Source organism: Nerophis lumbriciformis, linkage group LG14 (assembly GCF_033978685.3).
Source record: "Nerophis lumbriciformis linkage group LG14, RoL_Nlum_v2.1, whole genome shotgun sequence".
NCBI lineage: Eukaryota > Metazoa > Chordata > Actinopteri > Syngnathiformes > Syngnathidae > Nerophis > Nerophis lumbriciformis.
In genome coordinates, this window is record NC_084561.2 from 35,571,626 (window position 1) to 35,584,887 (window position 13,262).

Genomic DNA, 13,262 nt, shown 5'->3' on the forward strand with positions numbered 1-13,262 from the left:
GAATTTGGAGGTAATCCTCATTTTTCATTGTCCCATTTACTCTCTGTAAAGCAGCAGTTCCATTGGCAGCAAATCAGGCCCAGATCATAATACTACCACCACCATGCTTGACGGGTCCTTTTTTAGAACTTTATATGTGTCTTTATCCTCCAGCATAGCTATCATTTGGCTTTCATACTGTTTTGTGTCCATAATGACTGTTCTCTCACCAAGGCATTTCGTACTTTTCTTACAATTTGTTCCGTGTTCATCGTCGGAATTGGGTTTTTGATCCCCAAGCTTGTTGGAACAACTCTTTCATCTAGGCAAAGTAATGTGAATCTCAGGTGGTTGCGGAAACGGGCCAGTTTGTGTTCCAGTTGTTCCAAACAACGGAATTCTTTGACACTACACTGTCCATGGCTTATACGTAGTATGTTGAAGAGGTTCATTTAGGCACAGGGGCATTTTTACCACTGTGTTACATGGCCTTTCCTTTTAACAACACTCAGTAAACGTTTGGGAACTGAGGAGACCAATTTTTGAAGCTTTTCAGGTGGAATTATTTCCCATTCTTGCTTAATGTACAGCTTAAGTTGTTCAACAGTCCGGGGGTCTTCGTTGTGGTATTTTAGGCTTCATAATGCGCCACACATTTTCAATGGGAGACAGGTCTGGACTACAGGCAGGCCAGTCTAGTACCCGCACTCTTTTACTATGAAGCGACGTTGATGTAACACATGGCTTAGCATTGTCTTGCTGAAATAAGCAGGGGCGTCTATGATAACGTTGCGTGGATGGCAATATATGTCGCTCCAAAACCTGTATGTACCTTTCAGAATTAATGGTGCCTTCACACACGTGTAAGTTACCCATGCCTTGGGCACTAATACACCCCCATACCATCACAGATGCTGGCTTTTGAAAGTTGCGCCTATAACACTCTGGATAGTTATTTTCCTATTTGTTCCGGAGGACACAATGTCCACAGTTTCCAAAAACAATTTGAAATGTGGACTGTCGACCACAGAACACTTTTCCACTTTGCATCAGTCCATCTTAGATGAACTCAGGCCCAGCGAAGCCGGCAGCGTTTCTGGGTGTTGTTGATAAATGGCTTTGGCGCTTACAGGTGTAGCGACGAACTATAGTTATAGTTATGGTTTTATGAAGTGTTTCTTAGCCCATGTGGTGATATCCTTTAAACACTGATGTCGCTTTTTGATGCAGTACCGCCTGAGGGATCGAAGGTCCGTAATATCATCGCTTATGTGCGGTGATTTCTCCAGATTCTCTGAACATCTTGATGATATTACGGACCGTAGATGGTGAAATCCCTAAATTCCTTCCAATAGCTCGTTGAGAAATGTTGTTCTTAAACTGTTGGACAGTTTGATCACGCATTTGTTCACAAAGTGGTGACCCTCGCCCCGTACGTGTTAGTGAATGACTGAGCATTTCATGGAAGCTGCTTTTATACCCAATCATGGCACCCACCTGTTCCCAATTAGCCTGTTCACCTGTGGGATGTTCCAAATAAGTGTTGGATGAGCATTCCCTAACTTTCTCAATCTTTTTTGCCACTTGTGCTAGCTTTTTTGAAACATGTTGCAGGCATCAAATTCTAAATGAGCTAATATTTGCACGTTTTCAAGTTTGAGCGTTTAGTATCTTGTGTTTGCAGTCTATTCAATTTAATATAGGTTGAAAATTTGCAAATCATTGTATTTTGTTTTTATCTATTTTTACTGGTTTTGGGGTTTATTTTCTGGTGTTATTGGAGACTTTACTTGTGTTCAAACACCCACTTCTGTCGTTCTGCAATTAGTGTCTCTGAACGAGCAGTGACACAGGGTCACAGATCATTTCATTGAAAAGGAAAGGAGGGTAGAATTTACGTAGAAATAAAAGAAGACATTTATGATGTAGGTCAAAAATAAGCTTCCCATACTTAAAGACCAGGAGCTGCCACAGGAGCCAAAGTAACCCTGATTGAATAAATTACTAACACGGGTCATTCTATACCAGGGGTCGGCAACCCAGAATGTTGAAAGATCCTTATTGGACTAAAAATACAAAAACAAATCTGTCTGGAGCCGCAAAAAATTAAAAGCCATATTACATACAGATAGTGTGTCATGAGATATAATTTCAATTAATATGACTTAAAGGAAACTAAATGACCTCAAATATAGCTACAAATGAGGCATAATGATGCAATATGTACATATAGTTAGCCTAAATAGCATGTTAGCATCGATTAGCTTGCAGTCATGCAGTGACCAAATATGTCTGATTAGCACTCCACACAAGTCATAACATCAACAAAACTCACCTTTGTGGATTCATGCACAACGTTAAAAGTTTGGTGGACAACATGAGACAGAAAAAGAAGTGGCATAAAACACGTCCTAGAAAGTCGCAGAAAGTTATACATGTAAACAAACTAAGGTGAGTTCAAGGACTGCCAAAATTAGTAGGACAAAACGGTGCTTGCCAAATACTCGAATCAGTGAAGCATGTTTAATATAAACAGTGTGCTTTATAACAATTAGGGAGGTTTGTGTCATGTTTGTCCTCCTACAGAAACCATATTAAAACAAAACATATATATTTTTTCCCCTCAACTTTTTCCATTTTTCATACATTTTTGAAAAAGCTCCAGAGAGCCACTAGGGCGGCGCTAAAGAGCCGCATGCGGCTCTAGAGCCGCGGGTTGCCGACCCCTGTTCTATACTAACAACTGTTGTTTTACTGGCTGAGGTACTTTATCGTTGTATCTCAACACTTGTTGCTTTGAACCATAATGGAGAAAAAACATTTATTTTGGGGCCTACATAATTAACAGTGACGTGTAGTCAGGGGAGGCAGGTGAGGCGGGGCCTCACATGCCATCATGGAAAGAAAAAAAAATGTAAAAAAAAATAAATAAATTAAATTGTTATATGTATCCAGTGATTATACTATAAAGTTATTTTCCATTTAACTTCACCAGTTTTAGATTATTTTTTATTCAAAATCGCTGAATTTTCACATTTGCCGTTCAAGTACTGAGAAGAGACTTGCGGTGAGTCACCAGCCAGTTGAGCCTCACCATGTATTGCACAATGACTCGGCTAACTGCTGGCCTGCTGTGCAGTGAGACCGTATTGCTGTATGAATTATATTATACATTTTCATAGTTTAGTTAGCTGAGGTATATAATGTACAGTGTATTTTGTCAACAACTGTATGTGTGTAACGTATTTCTTGTGCTGAGCGATCATAAAACGGCTGCGAAGACGCACTGAGTGAGGCTCGCAGTAATCCCGCCTCCTGGTGGTAGAGGGCGCTAGTGATCCCAGCGATCATTTTTGCGACTGCTCTGCTGCAGAATACGTGACAACAAGCAACAACAGTTAGCGATCGCTTATTTTTTCCTCTCGCCTGGACTTTTAACATGGAAGATTACATATCTAAAATAAAACCGTTTTTTTTACTGGACTTTCAATCGAAGCAGGAGGTAATAATTAAAGGAAGATCTCCATCGAGACAGAGAGACTTTTAAAACTGAAGAAAGATAAGGAAGACTCCTATAAACAAGTTATCGATGCTTCAGAAGGAGCAGCGCATGGACTTCATTTATAAGTAAAGGTAAGACCATAATAAATTTTTTTTTATTAAATGTGCTTTTTTGTGTGCTACAGTTTGTATGTGTAAAGTTAAAGTTAAGTTAAAGTACCAATGATTGTCACACACACTAGGTGTGGTGAAATGTTTCCTCTGAATTTGACCCATCCCCTTGTTCACCCCCTGGGAGGTGAGGGGAGCAGTGCGCAGCAGCAGTGGCTGCGCCCGGGAAGAATTTTTGGTGATTTAACCCCCAATTCCAACCCTTGATGCTGAGTGCCAAGCAGGGAAGAATGCTGGTATGAGCTTTTAAACATAACCCGTTAACTGCTGCCAATCAAATGGTGAATAAGATACTCTTTAGGGTTCATATGTTTGTAAATCTGACTGTGATGAAGTCAGTGCCTCACCAGATCGTCTTCTCAAACAGTCTGAACATTCCAGTTGTTCAATGGCCTAAGAAGCTAATGCTAATAACATTGCTAACAACAATGCAATGTGCCTTCGTAACTAAGTGTTAGTTGAGGTTTGCTGAAACTTCAAAGAAAGAAAGACGCCGCCACACACTTCCCTAATGCTTCTGGCTAACTCCGAGTATTGACCAGTTGGTCAAAGAAGACGGTTCTTACAAAGACTCCCATTCATTCATTTCTCTCACTCCAAGCTGTGAAGTCAGCTGAATTGCACAACAAATTTTCCCCCAAAAAGATGAATGCACTTCTATTGTAGTGCATTAAGAACGGATTCCTTAAAAAATAAATTTGAGTTTGAGTGCAGTTCTTCAGAAAATTTTAAAACATTGATATTAGAATGTATCCGCGCACCTGAAAAATGCACTTGGGTGGATAAAAGGAAAATAATTGTCATCAGAATCACTTACTGTACCAAGTCGTTGCACATTTACCATCTTCTGGGGTGTCAAGAGATGAAAAATTAACTCTTGGCTCAGTTTTATAGTTTTGATTTGGAAAATAGCCTCCAAGGGACACATTGTTCAAATGGACCCAAAATACCCCCCAAAAATATGTCTGGAGTCGCAAAAAATTAAAAGTCTTATATAAGTTTTATAATGGAGGAAACACATGATGTAAGTGTCTATATTAGCTATAATAGCCTACTATCAAAATGACTACGCAAATCTTCGTTGACAGAAATGTTGAAATGTAATATCTATTCTACACATTTTTACAACGTTATAAACCGTTAGTAAATCAGAGGCTCCTCAGAAGGTGAGATAACTCCTGGAAATTACTTTTAATGGCCAAAGGTATAGATGTGTGTGTCCAAGTTAAAGGAAACGGCAGGCTGTCTTCTTCTAATGGATTTATTACAATCTTTGGCAAGCTAGGTAATGTTTGCTGTGGTCTGGAACAACATGGCAACGTTTGCTGTGGTCTGGAACAACATGGCATACAAACAACTATCAGAAATGCAGCCAATATTACATACAGATAGTGTGTCATGAGACATGCAGAAAAATGTTATAAAGAACAAAACAGTGCAAAAATATCTCCCAAAAAATAACGAAAGTGCAACGTGAATTCAAAGTTGTTTTTCTTTTCTTCTGTTTTCTCTTGCAACGTCTAGATGGCTTAGCTGCCTTTCGGACATTTCTGAAAACCGGGTTTAGTGATGAGAACATTGAGTTCTGGACAGCCTGCGAAGACTACAAAAAAAAATCAAGAATTCTACCAAACTTATATCAAAAGCAATTTTTACCACATTGGAAAACATTAGTAAAATGGAGGCTTCTCAGAGGGTAAGATAACTCCTGGAAATGACTGGCTTAGAATGGCCAAAGGTATAGATGTGTGTGTCCAAGTTAAAAAAAAAAAAAAAATGCAAGCTGGGTAACGTTTGCTGTGGTCTGGAACAACATGGCACACACAAAACTATCATAAATGCAGCCAAGATTACATACAGATAATGTGCTATGAGACATGCAAATATAAATTAAAGGCCTACTGAAACCCACTACTACCGACCACACAGTCTGATAGTTTATATATCAATGATGAAATCTTAACATTGCAACACATGCCAATACGGCCGGGTTAGCTTACTAAAGTGCAAGTTTAAATTTTGCGCGAAATATCCTGCTGAAAACGTCTCGGTATGATGATGTCAGCGCGTGACGTCACAGATTGTAGAGGAAATTTTGGGACAGCATGGTGGCCAGCTATTAAGTCGTCTGTTTTCATCGCAAAATTCCACAGTATTCTGGACATATGTGTTGGTGAATCTTTTGCAATTTGTTCAATGAACAATGGAGACAGCAAAGAAGAAAGTTGTAGGTGGGAAGCGGTGTATTGCGGCTGACTGCAGCAACACAAACACAGCCGGTGTTTCATTGTTTACTTTCCCGGAAGATGACAGTCAAGTTTTACCATTGGCCTGTGCAGAACTGGGACAACAGAGACTCTTACCAGGAGGACTTTGAGTTGGATGCACAGACACGGTACCGTGAGTACGCATGCAGCTGCGGCTTCCAAACATTTGATCGCTTGCCCGTACGTGCGTGCCGCTATGTGCATGTCACGTACGCAACTTTGGGGACTTTGGGGAAATATATGTGCTGTATGAACTTTGGGGAGGTGAACGGTACTTTGGGCTGTGGGATTGAGTGTGTTGTGCAGGTGTTTGAGTTGTATTGGCGGGTTATATGGACGGGAGGGGGGAGGTGTTTGTTATGCGGGATTAATTTGCGGCATATTAAATATAAGCCTGGTTGTGTTGTGGCTAATAGAGTATATATATGTCTTAATAATAATAATAATAATAACTGGGATTTATATAGCGCTTTTCTAAGTACCCAAAGTCGCTTTACATGTCGAACCCATCAATCATTCACACCTGGTGGTGGTAAGCTACTTTCATAGCCACAGCTGCCCTGGGGTAAACTTGTGTTTATTTACTGTTTTAGTCATTCCCAGCTGAATATCAGGTCCCACCCGCCTCTCACAGCATCTTCCCTATCTGAATCGCTCCCACTGCCCTCTAGTCCTTCACTCTCACTTTCCTCATCCACGAATCTTTCATCCTCGCTCAAATTAATGGGGAAATTGTCACTTTCTCGGTCCGAATTGCTCTCACTGCTGGTGGCAATGATTGTAAACACTGTGCAGAGGTGAGGAGCTCCACAACCGGTGACGTCACGCTACTCGTCTGCTACTTCCGGTACAGGCAAGGCTTTTTTTATCAGCGACCAAAAGTTATGAACTTTATCGTCGATGTTCTCTACTAAATCCTTTCAGCAAAAATATGGCAATATCGCGAAATGATCAAGCATGACACATAGAATGGACCTGCTATCCCCGTTTAAATAAGAAAATCGCATTTCAGTATTCACAAACAAGGATGGGGCGAGGGTCACCACTTTGTGAACAAATGTGTGAGCAAATTGTTTAAGAACAACATTTCTCAACCAGTTATTGCAAGGAATTTAGGGATTTCACCATCTATGGTCCGTCATATCACCGAAAGGTTCAGAGAATCTGGAGAAATCACTGCACGTAAGCAGCAAGGCTGAAAATCAACATTGAATGCCCAAGACCTTTGATCCCTCAGGCGGTACTGCATCAAAAAGCGACATCAGTGTGTAAAGGATATCACCACATGGGCTCAGGAACACTTCAGAAAACCACTGCCAGTAACTACAGTTTGTTGCTACATCTGTAAGTGCAAGTTAAAACTCTACTATGCAAAGCAAAAGCCATTTACCAACAACACCCAGAAACGCCGCCGGCTTTGCTGGGCTCGAGCTCATCTAAGATGGACTGATGCAAAGTGGAAAAATGTTCTGTGGTCTGACGAGTCCACATTTCAAATTGTTTTTGGAAACTGTGGACGTCGTGTCCTCCGGACCAAAGAGGAAAAGAACCATCTGGATTGTTATAGGCGCAAAGTTGAAAAGGCAGCATCTGTGATGGTATGGGGGTGTACTAGTGCCCAAGGCATGGGTAACTTACACATCTGTGAAGGCACCATCAATGCTGAAAGGTACATTCTGTCATGTCTGTGTGATCATGTTTTGTTTTAGTCATGTTCGGTTTTGTTTTTGGACTTTTTGTGCACTTTTGTTTTGTTTTGTCACCATAGCAACCATTAGTTTTCACCTGTCACGTCACGCACCTGTTTCACGTTTTGAGTCACGCACCTGCTTTCACTAATCATGTCTATAGTATTTAAGTTCATTGTTTTCAGTTTGTCGTTCTGGCGACATCCCGCATTCATACCCCTGTCACACTCTGTCTACCTCTGCGCACTTCATACCTTGTCCAAGTTAGTGCCACAGTTAGTGTTTTTGTTTAATTGTTCACAGTTTTTTGCCCACGTGCAAGTCTTTTTGTTTCGTTAGTCAAGTTTGTACATCCGCTTTGAGCGCGCCTTTTGTTCCTTTGAGTGTTATAAATAAATATGTATTTACCTTCACGCCATGACCAGTCCAGCTTTAGCATCTCGGGAAAACAAACACACCATAGTCCACGTCTTGACACATACAGGTTTTGGAGCAACATATGTTGCCATCCAAGCAACGTTATCATGGACGCCCCTGCTTATTTCAGCAAGACAATGCCAAGCCACGTGTTACAACAGCGTGGCTTCATAGTAAAAGAGTCCGGGTACTAGACTGGCCTGCCTGTAGTCCAGACCTGTCTCCCATTGAAAATGTGTGGGGCAATATGAAGCCTAAAATACCACAACAGACAACTTAAGCTGTACATCAAGCAAGAATGGGAAAGAATTCCGCCTGAAAAGCTTCAAAAATTGATCTCCTCACTTCCCAAATGTTTACTGAGTGTTGTTAAAAGGAAAGGCCATGTAACACAGTGGTAAAAATGCCCCTGTGCCAACTTTTTTGCAATGTGTTGCTGCCTTTAAATTCTAAGTTAATGATTATTTACAAGTTCGAACACTAAATATCTTGTCTTTGCAGTCTATTCAATTGAATATAAGTTGAAAAGGATTTGCAAATCATTGTATTCTGTTTTTATTTACGACTTACACAACGTGCCAACTTGACTGGTTTTGGGTTTTGTAATTAAATTTGTGCTATTGATGTTGAAATCATAGCTTTGTATCCTTTTGGCTTAGATTTTTTAAATACGATGTATGCAAGTCCAGACAGGTGGAGTTTTCTTTTCTAACTAGTATTAGTCCAATATTAGGTGCGTTATGGCAAACACACCTAATATTTCAAACACCTCTTAATTGTTACCACACAGTGCAAGGCATTGCATAATCGAGGGCATGAAAAAGTCCCTAATGAATTATTTCAGTCTGTGTTGGCTCACGTGTGCAGTCAAGCGCTTCACAGCCATTATGCAATCGATTTGTACAGGATTTCATTTCATTTTATTACTTTATTTGAACAGGCACAATGCACATTGTTCAAATTTGCTGTAAATGCGAGAAATTTAGTTTACATACACTTGTAAAGAACATAATGTCATGGCTTTCCAATAATTTCTACAACTCTCATTTTTTGTGATAGTGATTGGAGCACATACTTGTTGGTCACAAAAAACATTCATGAAGTTTTTTTATTTATTTATTTTTATTTTGGGTCGACTGAAAATGTGAGCAAATCTGCTGGGTCAAAAGTATACATACAGCAATGTTAATATTTGCTTACATGTCCCTTGGCAAGTTTCACTGCAATAAGGCGCTTTTGGTAGCCATCCACAAGCTTTTGGTTGAATTTTTGACCACTCTTGACAAAATTGATGCAGTTCAGCTAAATTTGTTGGTTTTCTGACATGGACTTGTTTCTTCAGCATTGTCCACACATTTAAGTCAAGACTTTGGTAAGGCCATTCTAAAACCTTAATTCTAGCCTGATTTAGCCATTCCTTTACCACTTTTGACGTGTGTTTGGGGTCGTTGTCCTGTTGGAACACCCAACTGCGCCCAAGACCCAACCTCCGGGCTGATGATTTTAGGTTGTCCTGAAGAATCTGGAGGCAATCTGTCCCATTTACTCTCTGTAAAGCACCAGTTCCATTGGCAACAAAACAGGCCCAGAGAATAATACTACCACCACCATGCTGGACGGTAGGTGTGGTGTTCAACAAGCAGCAACAGTTAGCAGCGATCGTTTATTTTTTTCCTCTTGCCTGGACTTTTAACATGGAGGATTACATATCTAAAATAAAACTGTTTTCTAAACTGGACTTTCAATCGAAGCAGGAGGTAATAATTAAAGGAAGATCTCCATCGAGACAGAGAGACTTTTAAAACTGAAGAAAGATAAGGAAGACTTCTATAAACAAGTTATCGATGCTTTTGTTCAAAAAGAGCTGCGTATGGACTTCATTTATAAGTAAAGGTAAGACCATAATAACGTTTTTCTAATTAAATGTGCTTTTTTGTGTGCTACAGTTTGTATGTGTAAAGTTAAAGTTAAGTTAAAGCAGTGTTTTTCAACCTTTTTTCAGCGAAGGCACATTTTTTTTGTTGAAAAAATGCGGAGGCACACCCCCAGCGGGAATCATTAAAAAACAAAGAACAGTTGACAGTAAAAAGTCATTGTCGCAATTGTTGGATATGACTTTAAAGCATAACCAAGCATGCGTCACTATAGCTCTTGTCACATTTGCCGTTCAAATACTGAGAAGAGACGGTGCGGTGAACAGCAGCCAGTTGAGGCACGTCACTCAGTGCCTCAACATGGACGGACTCGGCTAACTACTGGCCTGCTGTGCAGTGAGACTGTATTGCTATATGAATTATATTATACATTTCCATAGTTTAGTTAGCTGAGGTATATATTGTACAGTGTATTTTGTCAACAACTGTACGTGTGTAACGTGTTTCTTGTGCTGAGCAATCATAAAACTGCTGCAAAAGACGCACTGGCTGAGGCTACAGTAGCCCCGCCTCCTGCACCCCCGCCGTAGAATTGTTATATCAACTAAAGCCAACACTTAAACTTTCCACGTGCAAGATTTAATCTATTTAAAAAAGTTATTTCATAAGAAGCCAAAAAGTGCAGAAACAATAATGTTGGTGTTGGAGGAGTTGTGAATGACTGCAGGGCCTCAACATTAGGTACACCTGCATTCTGCAGGTGTACCTAATTCACAACTCCTCCAACACAAACATTATTGTTTTTGCACTTTTTGGCTTCTTATTAAATAACTTTTGTAACCTATTTTTATGGGCTTTCTTATTTGTGATGTTAAGTTCCTGTTATGCGCTGTTATACAGTATATGCCTTGAGCTCTTATTTTGAAGGCGCCAAGAGCGGAAGTGATGACATGTTGTAGTGGAGCGGAGGTTTTTGAAAGAAGGTAAATAAAGTGATCCTCGTGTAAACTGGAGCCTCCGTGTTTGTTATTTTGTAGTTTCATACAGTATAGGCGACATTTATAAACCCTCTGTTACACTTTTTTAAATAGATTCAATCTTGCACGTGGAAAGTTTAAGTGAGGGCTTTAGTTGATATAACACACCCATCAGGGGGTTCATTAATCCAGCACAACAGCGGCGAATGGACTTTATTTATAAGTAAAGGTAAGACCATAATAACGTTTTTTTTATTAAATGTGCTTTTTTGTGTGCTACAGTTTGTATGTGTAAAGTTAAAGTTAAGTTAAAGTACCAATGATTGTCACACACACACTAGGTGTGGTGAAATTTGTCCTCTGCATTTGACCCATCCCCTTGCTCGACCCCTGGGAGGTGAGGGGAGCAGTGGGGAGCAGTGGGCAGCAGCGGCGCCGCGCCCGGGAATCATTTTTGGTGATTTAACCCCCAATTCCAACCCTTGATGCTGAGTGCAAGCAGGGAAGAATGCTGGTATGAGCTTTTAAACATAACCCGTTAACTGCTGCCAATCAAATGGTGAATAAGATACTCTTTAGGGTTCATATGTTTGTAAATCTGACTGTGATGAAGTCAGTGCCTCACCAGCCATCAACCTCACCGCACGTCACTGATATATATATATATATATATATATATATATATATATATATACATACATACATATGTGTGTACCGTATTTTTCGGACTATAAGTCGCAGTTTGTTTCATAATTTGGCCGGGGGTGCGACTTATACTCAGGAGCGACTTATATGTGAAATGATTAACACATTACCGTGAAATATCAAATAATATTATTTAGCTCATTCACGTAAGAGACTAGACGTATAAGATTTCATGGGATTTAGCGATTAGGAGTGACAGATTGATTGTTTGGTAAACGTATAGCATGTTCTATATGTTGTAGTTATTCGAATGACTCTTACCATAATATGTTACGTTAACATACCAGGCACGTTCTCAGTTGGTTATTTATGCCTCATATAACGTACACTTATTCAGCCTGTTGTTCACTATTCTTTATTTATTTTGAATTGCCTTTCAAATGTCTATTCTTGGTGTTGGGTTTTATCAAATAAATTTCCCCAAAAAATGCGACTTATACTCCAGTGCGACTTATATATGTTTTTTTCCTTCTTTATTATGCATTTTCGGCCGGTGCGACTCATACTCCGGTGCGACTTATACTCCGAAAAATACGGTGTATATATATATATATATATATATATATATATATATATATATATATATATATATATATATATATATAAACCTACCTGTTTGGTTTTTTTCGGTCTCTATATTCAAATAAATAAATACTGTGCATTCTAGACTGTATGTCTTTGAATGGGGGTTAACTCCTAGAAAAAGCAGAGGACCAGTTCACATTCAGTTATGCATAAAACTTAAAATTTCAGCATTAGCGAGGTAGTGAGAAATTGGCAGACATGCTTGTGAATTGCGATAAACTCCAAAAAATGTCTTCATCATAAGTGTTTTTCCTGATTAAAAAAACTGTCTCCATTCAAAGCTGTACATAATTATAATAATAATAATCAACCATCAGTAACACCAATGACTCACATAATATGTTAAGCTCCATGTTCCTAGCAGAATTACATAACACCGTCATTAGTAAATTATAATGAATGCTTTACCTTAATTCTGCCGAGTCTGTGCAAGAGCTGTTGAGGTGCATATCTCCCGTTTTATCAATGCCTGTCCCAAACGTGTGTTCTCATACCATGCAGCCTGTCAACAATTCTGGCACTGTATTCGTAAAACGGTGCACCGCTCAGAAGTGCTAATATTATGTGTGTCTGATTTCAGCGAGTGTGAGACACATGCAGCATGCCCGTTGGCGTGAGATGTGGACGAGAGGGGACACAGACGCTGGAGGCAGAGGGGGTGGAATCAGAGACAAGTGTGAGGGAGAGTGGGCTTTGTTTGCACTGAACAATCTCCAAGGACGTCCTCGTCACATCTTTGAAGTGTTGGAGTGGCTTTTCAACACTTTAGGCTTGATGAGAGACACCGTATTTTTCAGAGTATAAGTCGCACCGGAGTATAAGTCGCACCTGCCAAAAATGCATAATAAAGAAGGAAAAAAACATATAAAAGTCGCACTGGAGCCCGGCCAAACTATGAAAAAAACTGCGACTTATAGTCCGAAAAATACGGTAAGCATGAATGTTGAATACAGCCAGGAATTTGCATAAGAAAGTTTATACTGGCCGGGGTTTTGATCTTAGGGCGGACACTCTACTCAACCCCAAGGCCACTGAGCAGGTGGCCTTGTGGTTAGAGTAATTAATTAGTATCTGTAATGCTTGTGTAACAATGTACAT

The 13,262-nt window shown here is 39.8% G+C and overlaps 1 protein-coding gene across 1 annotated transcript in view; it reads right to left on the reverse strand.

Annotated features, from left to right (window-relative positions):
* rgs8 (regulator of G protein signaling 8) overlaps positions 1–12,813 on the reverse strand; it is a 48,105-nt gene extending 35,292 nt beyond the window's left edge. Inside the window, exon 1 of the mRNA XM_061975563.2 lies at positions 12,573–12,813. Within this exon, the coding sequence (XP_061831547.2) occupies positions 12,573–12,613 (41 nt within the window). The 5' untranslated portion in view covers positions 12,614–12,813. The remainder of the gene's footprint in view (positions 1–12,572) is intronic.
* Between the last annotated feature and the right edge of the window lie 449 nt (positions 12,814–13,262).